At 51.6% G+C, this 13,873-nt stretch overlaps 1 protein-coding gene across 1 annotated transcript; it reads left to right on the forward strand.

The window, feature by feature from the left end:
* Positions 1–42: 42 nt before the first annotated feature.
* LOC149809305 (eukaryotic translation initiation factor 5B-like) lies at positions 43–7,352 on the forward strand (the record flags this gene model as incomplete). The annotated part of the gene is made up of 10 exons (XM_089994898.1): positions 43–266; positions 711–880; positions 1,164–1,338; positions 1,664–1,726; positions 1,844–2,316; positions 3,018–3,267; positions 3,872–4,192; positions 4,701–5,127; positions 5,726–6,368; positions 7,160–7,352. Coding segments are annotated over 10 exons (2,939 nt in total), but the record flags the coding sequence as incomplete, so codon positions are not given.
* Between the last annotated feature and the right edge of the window lie 6,521 nt (positions 7,353–13,873).

The raw sequence follows: 13,873 nt of genomic DNA on the forward strand, positions 1-13,873 counted from the left end.
AGGAGCGCCTTGACACAGTAGAAGCGGTCGAAGCCGCGCTAGCGGCTCCCGGCATCTCCGCGACGCGCAAGAAGAAGCTGAAAGCCAAGCTGAAGCAGCTGCAGGATGCTGCCGGTGACGCGGCTGGGGCTGCGGACGCCTCTGCGGCTGCCGATGAGGACGAAGGCGGGCAGAACACTGTGGAGGCGCTGCAGAAGGCCCTTGAGAACAAGGACCTCAATGCCAACCAGAAGAAGAAGCTCAAGGCTAAGCTCAAGAAACTCCAGGTGCGATATATGATTTACACCTGTTCGCCTGACTATGTGGACTACGAATGCTCAAAATTGCACACTTTGGAGGATAGACATGGGGGTTGAATCCCCATTCTGGTGAAGCGCTCATGATTGGCCGACGATGGAAGGGCTCGCTGCTGCGTGCGCATATTGACCCACAGCATCACATGGTCAGTTGTATCTCGTTTCCCCTGCATTGGTGTGTATGTCAGCTGCCTGCTGCGATGGATAGTGACCTTTCGAACGGGATTATCAGTATCGAAATTTGCCTGGCAGCCTGTCATTTGCCAGGCAAGAGCCATGAGAAGCATGGGCTTGTTACGGAATGAGCAAGCGCTTCGTGTTCGGGGAGATTGTTCAGCCTGCTCCTGGACTCCCTCTCGTGGTGCTACTGTCGATGTTCAAGTCTTGTGATGCGCTCCTGTGCACCATGTGCAGGACAAGGAGGCAGCAGACAAGGAGGCCAGTGAAGGGAAGGCAGCAAAGGGGGGGAAGAAGCAGAGTGCGGTTGTTCTGGCAATGCAGCGGGAGATAGAGGAGCGCCGAGCGCGTGAAGAAGCCGCCGCCGCTGCAGCAGCAGCCCGCCTCAAAGCTGAGGAGGAGGCCAGGTACTTTCTGACATTCCTTCTCTCAGATCTCCCTGTTTGTATACACTCGCACTTGCCGCCATGGGAACGGGGTGCGTCAGATTTTCCCTTTCCTGCAAGTCCTCACAGCTTTCAAGGCACGAGGAGTGCGACTGCACCAATATCGAGCATGGCAACTGTCCACATCTGAGGAAATACATATGCATCCATAACTGTGGATCAGCCATACAATGCAATGAAAAACGAACGCGTTTGAGGTCGGGAACGAGGTGTTAACTGAGCACGGCATCGGTATACTTTGCAGAGCAGCCGCAGAGGCAGAGGAGAAGCGCCTAGAGGAGGAGCGGCTAGCGAGGCTGGAGGCCAAGAAAGCGAAGAAGGAGGAACTTCGGAAGGCCGGCAAGCTGTTAACGGCCAAGCAGCGGGCGGAAGCAGCCCGCCTTGCGGTAGTGCGAGAGCAGCTCATTGCAAACGCCAAGGTTTGTTCCAGCAATTCATGCTCTTGTGCGTACTTCAGATAGCAGCAACCTGCACAAATGGACATACAGCTGCACTACCCCAACTCCTTCCGAGACAGGCGCGGGTGGCTAGTGCCGCTCTACATTCAACATGGCGGCAAGGAGGCAGGATGATGAGCGCTGTGAGGTACCTGGGGTGCTGGGTGCTTGGGCGAGGTGACCGTAGTTATTTTTTTGGACCCTCCGCCCTGCCCAAGTGGCTGTCAGTGCTGCTCCAGAATGGGTTTTGACCCCCTTTTTTTTAGGAAAGTTCATGTTTTTTGGCCATCTGGACCCAAAAAATCAGAGGGTCTGGTCTGGATGCACTGGTCTTGGTGCAGATGCTGCTGGGCATCATCCCGTTCAGACGGTAAGTAGGCCTGTGTGTGGATGTGTGAGGTGGTCAACCTGCTGGCTAAGCAGGGTGCAACCAGCATGTGACTCCAATTTACTGGATGGGAGGGTCAGAAAGTGAATCTGCGCACAGGAAAAAGGCATCAGCATTGAGGAGATGGAGGCGGACACCAAGCCAAAGAAGGTAGTGTACGATGCCAAGAAGAAGGCAGCCGCAGAACGGAAGCGCAAACAGGAGGAGGAGGAGAGGCTCGCACGGGAGGAGGAGGAACGGAGACAAGCGGAGCAGGCCGCGGCCGAAAAGCTGCAGAAAGAGAGGGAAGTCGCGAGTCCAAGCGCCGCAGACAACGCAGCCGATGACTGGGAAGACGTTGCCGATGACTGGGACGCTGACGAGGAGGAAGAGCCTGCTGCTGCTACTGCTCCTGCGGAGAAGATGGAGGAGGATGAGGGCGAAGACGATGAGGAGGGCAGCGCATCGGACAGAGAGTCGGGCAGTGAGTCCGATAGCGACTCTGACAGCGACGACAGCGACTCGGATAGCGACAGCGACTACTCGGAAGATAGTGAGGACGAGAAGCAGCGGAGGATTGAGGAGGCTCGAGCGTGCGTCCTTTCTTGAGACCCGACCTTCGTTACAGTTGCTAGAAACCAACGGTCTCGGGCTCCCGTGGATCATGACTCAAAATTTCACAGAAGGATTGGATAGATATCGTCTATGCCAAGCAGTCCGACCAAAACGGCGTGATTCTATGCATGTCTGGCTTTCAGAACAGACGGACGTTTGCCATGGCAATTGCTCAGTTGCGATGATATATAGTCAAGGCTCAGCAAGATGTGATCATCGCGAACAACATGTCTCGTTGTTACATGCCTGACTCTGCAACACATGCAACCATGAAGATGACCCACCTTGATGCAGGAATGACGTGTGTTGTTTTTTGATAGCTACCCGCACTGACAGCTATCAAACATTAACTATCAAATATCATAGTTTGCCATAGTTATGCAAGGAAGCAATGGCGCAGCTACGCTTGTCCAAAGAGACATGCGTAGACATAGGCTTGGGACATGTAGAATTCAGTCTAAATTCAGACTCTAGAATCTGAAGAGTCATTTGGCGCCAGCATTGCCTACCCTGTTACAACAAGCCACGAGGTGTTACAAAGTGGCAATCACCACAAGGAGCCAGTCTTGATCTAGACTGACTCCTGAAGAGTCAGTCTAGATAAAGATCGACGTACAATCAGTGTTAACTGACCCTAAGTTTAGACTCGATGCGTGACGAGGCAATGCATGACTTGCAGGAGGCGGGAGAAGCGCTTTGCGACCGCGATGAAGAAGCGGGACAAGGACGACTTGCGCTCACCCATCTGCTGCATTCTCGGACACGTCGACACAGGCAAGACCAAGATCTTGGACAACATCCGCCGCACAAACGTGCAGGACAATGAAGCAGGCGGCATTACGCAGCAGATCGGAGCCACGTACATCCCATCCAGCGCAGTTGAGATGCGCACCGACGTCCTACGAGCAGGGAAGGCCTTTGACATGAAGGTGCGTTTAGAATTCCAGCCAGCACTTAGGATACAGCAACGTTGCGGGGAATGCGGATACTTCATGGGCTCCTTTCATAGCTGCCTAAGTTTGCATCCCGTGCTCCCACGGAGGTTCTGTCTCATAGCGATACCTCGCGCGTTCATGTAATGCGGTCGGGGTGAGTACTGTGACTGGCAGTGCCAGTGCTTCAGAGTGTTTGCGGCTTCAGCATCTTCTCCCGAGCTTGTTCTGGGATGTGAGTGGCTTTTGCGTCTGACGAGCTGTCGGCATACCCAGGTGAGCTGTTCAACAGGAGTTCTTTTTCGACTGACGGTGCAGTGCTGGCGCTGCAATGTATCAGCACGGTGCGCATCCCAACGGCGCCGGATGGGATGTTCTGTGTCTCCGATTTGGCGACGCTGCAATCCGAAAACACGCGGGCTGTTTGGGATGTTGCATGGTACAGCACTTGTTTTGTTTCGCGCAGATGCTGGCGGGATGGTGTGTGATGCTCTGCGTTACGATCGTGTAGCGCAACGGGACTGATAAGTAGGATGATTTCTGGGAAGAATTCTGGATTTATTGCACCAGTCAATCCTCGACGGCGGCGTGTGGCCTGCAGATGCCAGGTCTCCTCGTCATCGACACCCCCGGTCACGAGTCCTTCACAAACTTGCGGACGCGCGGATCCTCGCTGTGCGACATCGCGGTGCTGGTCGTGGATATCATGCATGGCTTGGAGCAGCAGACCATCGAGTCCATCAACCTGCTCAAGGCCCGGAAAGCGCCTTTCATCATCGCCCTCAACAAGATCGACCGCATGTACCAGTGGAAACCACTCGAGAACGGCCCTGTCCGAGAGTCGCTTGAGTCGCAATCAAAGGCGACGCGAGACGAGTTTGAACACCGAATGCATGAGTCCATGCTGGCGCTCAACGAACAGGCACGCTCCCCGCTTGAGAATCATCCTCTGAATGGTGGCAAATGCGACAGACACGATCCTATACTCCCGCGTCGCTAAAGTGTACGACCAGTCAACGTCATGACATACGTAGCTGTGTCATCGCTCCCTTGCATTGCAGTCAACCACTCATGCGCCTAAAACCAGCTGAAAAGTTTCAAGGTGGAAGTGGGCTGGTTGAGACCGGACAGCCTACCTGACTGACCATTTCCTCCAACAACACGAAACGCCATGGAGCAGTCAAGTCCGATTTGAAATGTGTTTGTGTGATCCATCCATTGTGTGTGAGGCTATATAGCGAAGGTAAACATGTAAGTTGCACACAGTATCAAATCGTTTGCATCATGTTGGCCAGCCATGTCGATGGACAATGTTTCACGTTCAATGGGTGAAGATTTGGTCACCCTCGTTATACCTGGAGTGACCATGAACCACGTGGATGCGGCAGTGTTTTGGAAAGGTCTATCATGATCATCCGTGCTGTCTGTAGGGTCTCAATGTGGAGCTGTACTGGAAGAACAAAGACCAGCGGCGCTACGTCAACATCGTGCCAACATCAGCGATTACTGGGGAGGGTGTGTGTGACCTGATGTGGCTCATCGTGAAGCTGACCCAGACGATGATGACTGACCGCCTCATGTTCGTTGAGGAGCTGCAGTGCACCGTGCTCGAGGTCAAAGTCATCGAGGGCTATGGGCATACCGTTGATGCGGTGCTGGTGAACGGCAGGTTGAAGGAGGGTGACCGGATCGTGCTGTGCGGGTTGGACGGTCCGATTGTGACGACGATCCGCTCGCTGCTGACGCCCCACCCCATGAAAGAGCTCCGGGTCAAGGGGTCGTACCTCCACCACAAGGAGCTCAAGGCCGCCCAGGGAATCAAGATCGCGGCGACCAACCTCGAGAAGGCTGTTGCAGGTGTGTTGCCCGCGTTCGCATGCCCGGCATGCTCCTTCACGCCAGTTCTTGGCCACCCTGTATGCTACACACTCCCAAGCGTCTTACCCTTGCACACGAGTTGCTGAGGTGGAGTGAAGAGATATATCTCTTCGTCCACGCCCAGGGCTTCATTGGGCATGCAGCATGCGAGACGGAAGTCTGGTACATTACCCCAGGGCAACCTATGACGATTGTTTCCGAAATCCAGGCATGCCCATTGTGATGCTCATCCCTGTCATGCTGCTGCGAATGTGGTTTTCAGGCATGTCGGGCTCGGTGTTGCAATAGGCAGGTCATTGGTCGCAGGTCGCAGGTCATCTAGGGCCAATGACAGCAGAGCTGACACACACCGGCGAGCTCCTGAGTGCTGCAAGGAAGCTCTTAACCTGTGCTATCGCACAGTAGGGCGTACTCTCAGATTATCACCACTTAAACAACCAGCCAAGAGTACTCTTTGAATGTTAAACAGCAATCAAGACATTGTTTGCACAAGACATTGTTTGCATTTGCTGGCATTTGCTGATACTGACAAATGTCTGCGGCTGGGCTTTACACCGACCAGTTCAACTGCACGCAGGCACGCAGCTGTTTGTGGTGGGCAAGGACGATGATGAGGAGGAGCTGTGTGATCTCGTCATGGAGGACATGGCGGACATCTTTTCAAAGGTCGACAAGACCGGCGAAGGTGTGTGTGTTCAGGCCTCCACGCTTGGCTCCCTCGAAGCCCTCCTCGAGTTCCTATCTTCCGATGCCGTCAAGATCCCCGTCTCGGGCATCAACATCGGCCCTGTGCACAAGAAAGACATCATGCGCGCCAACGTCATGTCGGAGAAAAAGATGAAGAAGTACGCGTGCATCCTCGCATTTGATCTCCCCCCGATGCGCCCCGACGTTGCGGAGGTTGCTGAGCAGCTCGGTGTGAAGGTCTTCAGTGCAAACATCATCTACCATCTCTTTGACGAGTTCACGGAGCACATGAAACGGTGCAAGGCAGAGGAGCAGGAGGGCGCGAAGATGGACGCAATCTTTCCGTGCCGGCTCAAGATTATGCCAGGCTGCGTGTTCAATGCCAAGGACCCGATCCTGCTGGGTGTTGAGGTTGTGGAGGGCCAGGCTCGCATCGGGGCGCCCATCTGTGTAGCGCATGCCGGCGATTTCATGGACCTTGGGAAGATCACCGGCCTTGAGAAGGATCACAAGGCAGTCGACAAAGCCGTCAGGTGCGTCACACAATGCTGGACTCCCTTTTGCTTATGAACTGAGGCAATCAGGGCGTTTGGGGTTGGGGGGCTGGGGGTTGGGCCTTTTAGCGCTCAACTGGTGCGGATTCCTCTGGTTTTGTTCTGGGTGCCTCTTTCGCGTGTCATTCGTTTCTGCTTTCTGACTCATATGGCTGCTTTTCGTGCCATCTTTGTCAGGGTGAGTCAGCCTGGACCTTCATCACAGCCCTCTACCTCTGCCGCAATCAATGTTGGGCCTCTAGGTGGCCTTTCTGTTACATAGTTGTTAAGCTGCAGACGGCACATCAACCCAGGGAACGGAATTTTTGCGACGTTCACCGTCATATTGAGTGGAATGGCCGTTGAAGGTTGTTAGGACACGGGGTTGTCGAGGTTCGAGGTGAACTTTGTTGCATTGTAGGTTTTGTGGGATTGTCCTCTGGTCGAGGACCTCCTTCACCTTGTATCTCATATATGTAGAGATTTGTACTCACCAAGATGGACAGGTCAGCTGTTTCACAACAATGTGCAGCTTGCTGAGCCCCCTGGTGATGCGGCAGTGTACGAGTGCACACCCGCTTTGCACTACTGCAACCATAGAGCACGAAGTTGCTCATGAGGATATATCAAGGTCACTTGTCCTTCACTGGCTGACGAGGTTGTTTTAGAGGCTGCTGGTGACGATTTGACGTTGTGGCGAAGTAATACGTGTCTCTGCTGGCTGTGACCAAGTCATGAGCCCACCTAGTGTCAGAAAGCTGTGATATATTGTCGTTGTGGCAATTCTGCAGGGGTGACAGCGTGGCCATGAAGCTGGAGGGGACGAATGCTCTCTTTGGGCGGCATTTCAATATTCAAGACGAGCTCATGTCTCGTATCACCAGGGAGTCTATCAACGCGCTCAAGCTTCACTTCCGTGACCAAATGACTCGGCCCGACTGGGAGCTTGTCATTAAATTAAAGAAAACACTCCGAGTTGACTGATGCGCAAGTGGCCCTCAGCACGTGGATGCTTAGTGGTGATTGCCAGTTAGAACAGGACTTTACATATAGTGCAGCATGTGGTTTGCTCAAGCTGCGGTGCTGCAGTTGAGGTGTCATGAAGTGGGAGGTAATCTGCAGCTCTCTGCTTGAAATGGATTTGCCAGCGACTACGTCTCCCCATCCATGCCAGTGCGGGGGCTACTGTTGTGGCAGTTTGTGCTCTCGGTGCATTCCTTTGCTATCAACTCCCCGCCGCAATGCATGAAGGCACGAGCAGTCTGTCCACCATATCCCAGCAATACTCACTTGCCGATACTCACGTATGGTATGCTTCCAGCCACAGCTCGATGCATTGCCCGTCAATGCAGGTGCGCGAGGTCCCAGGACTGGGTCGCGCGAAACTTGAGAGGGATACCACCAGCGTGGATGTCACATCAGAAAAAGAGTCTTTACGCACGTTACTTTCCCGTTCATGCTCTACAAGGAGCTTGCACTGACTTTGGCGACCACATATACCTTGCCGAGAGCTACCACACCAAATGTATCTCACCGAGACGCCACCCAAAAACCAAACAGAGATACATTCCCAAGAAAGCATCTGCGTGATGTACTGCCTTCTTCAAGCCTTCTGTTATGCAAGCTTGTGCGTGAGCATGGCCTGTCGCGCCGCGATGAAGCCTGCTCATCGGATGTTTTGCGTGTCACATGATTCACAAGACACCCATCTGCGAAATGCATTGTGTACGGGTTTGCATAGCAGAGCAAGGCCAGAGGTAGACATGGGTGCTCATTGCGAACCAACAGCTGGCATGTAACAAGGCTGGCATGTGAGCAAGGTGCTTCTAGTACCAGCCATCTTTGTGCTCAAGTGGCAAGTGTACGCCGACTGGTCACATCGCCTGCTGTAGTTTCATGACGTGTGATGGACAGTTGCTGTTTTGCTTGCGCGGCCCATCCTATCTACCAGCCACGTGAATGCCACGTGACAGCCACGCTGCTCATTTGCCTGACGATGCAGGATTGCAGGCATTATGCGTGGCTTTGAAAGACATTTCTTTACATTTTGACTTCACTCACGATTCATTCATTTGAGCCACCATCCGGACGCCAAATTGCTGTTGCCGTGGAAGGGCTGTCACATCACCCTGGACTCGTCTCCAAACCTTCCAGTGTACCCTCGTCTGCTGCATCCGCAACAACAAAATTTTGTTGTCTTACCATATATTTTGTGAGTGAAGCTCTGTCAGACGGCTCCCACTGCCCGTTTTTGTACTCGTTCTGCCAGAGTGACAGGTACCTAGCTCCAGCATGGCCGAGACACAAGACAAATCTATCGACAGCTTCGCAAAGATGCTTTCCTTGGCTTGTGAGACATCTGAAGACATGTCCAAGGATCCCTTCTTGTTGGGAAAGGGTTTCTCCGAATTGTCTTCGCGGTGTCATCCCTCGGTGTGTAGGCAGGTATTCGAGAAGCGTGCCACGAAAGAGCAGATACAGCACATGCACCAGAAATGTCAAGCTGAGGTATGTCGCTGAAAATTTTGAAAATAATTCACGCGTATGCGTGCCAGGTGGATGACAGGTACTCATACTTTCGTTGAGATACTTTGTGCGCACTTGCTAAAACTGTGGCGCGTTGCAGGCTATCCACAAGTTCAAAGACTTCTGGGAGTACGACCCTACGTCCCGGGAGTACACCAGTGATATGAAAACTTCCAAAGCATTTTCTGTCTCCGAGTCGTTCTCTGGGATGTCCGATGCTTCCTCTGGTGGGCCCGGTAAGAACTGAGCACGGAGATTCGTTGTTGACATTCCGAGTTCGAACACCTATCCGTCGACGGCTAGACGTTCTGTCACCAGCTGCCATCCCATCATGAAGCGTCTTCTACTCCAAGAAGCCTTTTCGCGGGCGTGAAGGAGGTGATGTGCTGGCTTGTGGAAGCATTCGTTCAGCAATCAGGGTATGCATTATCCTCATGTCTGCGGACAGCAGGGCGCATCTCCAGCTATGGAGAATACCAATATCCCCAGATATGGAGACTATCCAGATTGACTGGAAGGTGCGTCCTGTTGCGAGGAGCAGGGAACGCCTTGGGATGCACCAAAGGAGGAATGCACCCTGACTCTCACTTGCAAGCCTGCTACTGACGCCTGGCACCAGGACAGAGCAACGGATAACCATGAAGGTGAAGCACGTGTACAGATGCTGACTTATACTTGGCACTTATGATGAGCTGTGTGGTTTGCAAAAGGTAGTTGCAAGGCTCCTGTGAAGGAGCCTTGCAGCTCGTATTATTTGACGACGACAACACCATTTATACGACGACTCGACTTGACTTGACAGCGGTATATGCCATGCTAAGCATTATTGACTGAGTGCTTACAACTCCTGGGCTAAGAACCCATGCTTTCTCGGGAGTTGTGAGTAACCTAACTATGCTGACCAGCTACACCGCTTAAACTCTTGACATCTGACGACTGACTTGACTGACTTGACTGACTGACTATGGTGTCATGCTTCGCATCACCTAGTCCTGACTTGACTGACTCACTTACTTACTATATCTGGCTACGCTATGATGCCTGGCATCACCTGGTCCTTGACTTGACTCTGACTAGTCCTGACAGGTCCTTCTGGCCTCCTGCATGTGACCCTGTGACGTCTTTGACCAACTTGACCCATTGACCCTTACTCGACCGGCCTATGCGACCAATCTGACCATTGCATGTGACCGGTCAATGACCAAGGACGTGACTTTGACAACCTTTGACGGTGTCCCTGACGACTAACTGACAACATTGCAAACCTGACAACCACCATTGCGGCCATGCTAACCTCAACCAGGCCGTTGACAATGCCGGGGGGAAGAGGTGCCGTGATGGCTAAACGCAACGCAGTTGCTCCTAGCTACTGATGGGGTGAACGTAGGTTAGACAATGCTTCCAAACCTTGACGAGACACTTTTGAATGATGTGTCTGTTGAGCGATCGCCGCCAAGGCGTGCATGTGCATTGTTCCAAGGCTTCGTTGTCCTATTGGAGCCCAAGAGTTCATTTAGGAGCGCTCACTCTGTATCCCTTTGAGCCCACTCTGGTCCCTCTTGCATGGTTTTGACCTGTACCTCCCATTACGCTATCACCAAGCACCTACCAAGTCGCTGAGACACCTCCCTTTTTTGGTCTCTAGAGATAGATTGCATACTGACTGATGTCCCGACCTGACCCCTGCTGACTTTGTTTTCATGATCTGCCCAAAGGTTTGACACAACATTGACGCTCACTTATTGGTTGTGGCATTGGAAACATGCCCAACCTGACTACCTGACAGGTGCCGAGTGCCTTGACCGAAAAAGTAACGCTTGCCCTAATCTGGTGACCTCCGCTTCTAAAACCTACACGCAGTTTGCTATTGCAATGCTCTCCGTCCGCCGATACTTTACTAGAGGAGTAGTCCTGCAACTGCCAATATCTTGCCCAGTCTACATCGTGGGGCGCAGGTACTATGTACCCTTCCAGGTGTGTGTGTTTCCTTGATATCCATGCAAATAAACCAGGTTGCATCTCCTGTATAGAAATTATCCATCATCACAACATGACTGTCAGCTCTGTCAGGGTTTGAACGCAAAATACGTCCGGTGCGGCACCGTTGCCAACCCTGATGACAGAATGCATGGCACTCTTGTTGTTTGTTGTGGTGAATGGAACGCCGGGCGGCTGAGCTACCATATCCCTTCAGAGTTTTGCCTGACTGTGGGCAATGTACGTTTGTATAAAATGAGATGAGCCCAAGATGCGCGTCACATTTGTTTCTAGCTCCTAGGCAAATGTACGTTGTCCTCGCTGGGACACATCTCTCTTGTATGTTGCATTGTCCCAGGACCATGTAGTGAGTAGTTTAGGTTGAGTTGCCATGCTGACATCTGAGGATGTCCTGAGCTGTAAAAGCAGGCTACAACGAAGTGGTCTTCCGTGACCTGGAACCGTTTTGGGTTGTTGCCAGGTGATTAAGTGGACACCTACCAGTGGTAAGTGCGTAGCAAATGCAAACCCCATGTGATGCGTTGCTTCAATCTCATGCAGTCTTCAAGCTCATGCAAGACCAAACCTGATTTTTGGAATGACAAGTGAGTTGAACCTTGCATGGAACGTGCATTGTCTATCCCTAGCAGTACCAGGCGTACAATAGGTCTGCATGAGAACATGTTGCGCCTCCTGGATTGTCAACCAATATGCCTCAAATGCCACCCCACCTTTGTCTTCCACGAGTATAAACCTCAACCGACCTACCAATAGGCACAAGGAATGAGCACGGGCACATTACCAATGTCAATACATTAGTACATCCGGGTGCTTAAAATAGCTTGAGCACAATTCACCCCTGATGCACACAAGGTACCTGCCAAAATGGCGTTCACCATGCATGAATTCATCATGCTGCCCGAAGTACCTGCTTCCACATGGTGTTGCCACCAGGTTGACTGATGGTTGAATAATTTTTGCAAAAACAGAGATAAGAAGGCTCCTCCCACATGGTCATGCAACGGCAGACCAGGGATGCTGTATGCACCTCTCAGGCATTTGGCCTATCTTATCAAAACAGGATGACGCAAGATGCGTGTGACACTGATGACGATGATATATCGTTTTACAACGATACCGCATCCACATGGACACTGGCAACTCCAAGAACTACTTGGAATTCATTGATAAGATTATTAGATATAGCGCAGAAAGCAAACCTCTAGGTGCCTTGGGCACTTAAGCATCCATGCAGCAAATGCACACGAGGACTGCAACATGCAGCTGTGCAGCGACACTGCAATCAGCAGTAGAATACTTCAGGGGGCATAGTTGCAACACTGCATCCCAGTATTGCTGCTGTAGTCAAAACTTTCATTCCTGGCATCACCAGTATGCGTCGCCATCACTGGCAGAAGTGTTGTTGGATCTCGAGCTCTCAATGTCGGCGCTGATTTGAGCGAATACTTGGCGCTTAAGAAACGGATAGTCAGCCAGGAATAAGTTCAGATCGGGAAAATAAATCTCCCGCAGCACCTTGAACTCACTGAACGTTAACGATTTTGCAAGTACTAAAACCTCCACTCGAGCACCGGCCACAATTGACTGACACCTGCAGGAGCAACTCTTGACTTCAGTGAACCAATTTCAAAGGCGTTGACTCGAAACCTACATTGATAAAAGTGACCAGGCATGAAAGACGAAGGACGACAGGTCTCCATCCTACACACAAGAGCGCATCCTCCCTGATGATTGGCTGAACAGCCGAGGGTGACTGTCATTGGGCAATTGAAGTTGCTTTTGAGCCTGTACCATGCTGCTCTGCTTGCTCTTCCTCTTGCCCAACCACAAGCTTGCATGCGTCCCAAACAGCACAACATACGTACAAAGGAATCTGAACACAATGTGTCAACATTGCTCATGACATGAGTCCAAACGCCTACAAATAAGCATTCGTGAAAAAGGCAGAGGAACATATGGATCCAAGCGGCACATGACCTCAGATGCAGATCAGACATACCCAGGTACCCAAGGGAAGTCCAGCTCAGTGGAGAAGGACTCAAGGCCTGCATCCCCAACCCTCACACACAGGCTGGGCTTGGGGGGAAGCCCTGTGTGGCTGAATTTGTAGTGAAAGGTTGTTGTACGACACTTGCCTGCTGCAACTGCGTGTGCCACATTCCCACATACTCGTAGCCCGAGAAACGTGTCTTAGCGTTCTTGACAGCTGCACGCGCACAATGTGTCAGACAGCCGCCAAGCGAATTTGCTCACATTCAATCCAGACCGCTCCGAGAGTGTGAGTCTTGTAGCCGACAGGCTGTGTTTGCAGCTGTTCCAGTACCAACAGATCCAGCAATGTCCGGTCCAATCACTTCCACCAAAAAACAACCCCTGCCATATGTCAACTTCCACACTATGATGATGTGTGTGATCACATAACCATCAAATTGCTTATATATATATGTATATATATATGTATATATATATATATATATATATATATATATATATATATATATATATATATATATATATATATATATATATATATATATATATATATATATATATATATGTGTGTGTGTGTGTGTGATGCAATGTTGTGTGTGATCATATCAGCAACGCACACCATGATGATGTATGTCATTGCTGTGCATAACGACAAACAATGCTTTCCAACGCCACCGTGCCACAATGCTTCTATGACACATGCTGCACCAGCTTGGAGCAGCTGTTGCTCCCCGGGTAAGCATCAGCCTTGGTACATCCAAGGAACACGACTGACAGACGTACCAGCCCTAACTTGCTTCGAATATAGGGGGTACAGTGCCCCTGCAAGAGCAATAGCTGGAGCCTTGGACGCCACCACGAAGAAAATCAAGGCTGCCATCCACTGCACCCAAACCCTGCAAAGCCAGCTCATCTAGTGAGCTGTCGTCACATAAAGTGGAACGATCGCCACGTCAGCCATGAGGGTTGCGAAGGCATTTGCCAAAGAT

The sequence above is a fragment of the Nuphar pumila genome, unplaced genomic scaffold (assembly GCF_984573655.1).
Source record: "Nuphar pumila unplaced genomic scaffold, dmNupPumi1.hap1.1 HAP1_SCAFFOLD_1415, whole genome shotgun sequence".
Taxonomy (NCBI): domain Eukaryota; kingdom Viridiplantae; phylum Streptophyta; class Magnoliopsida; order Nymphaeales; family Nymphaeaceae; genus Nuphar; species Nuphar pumila.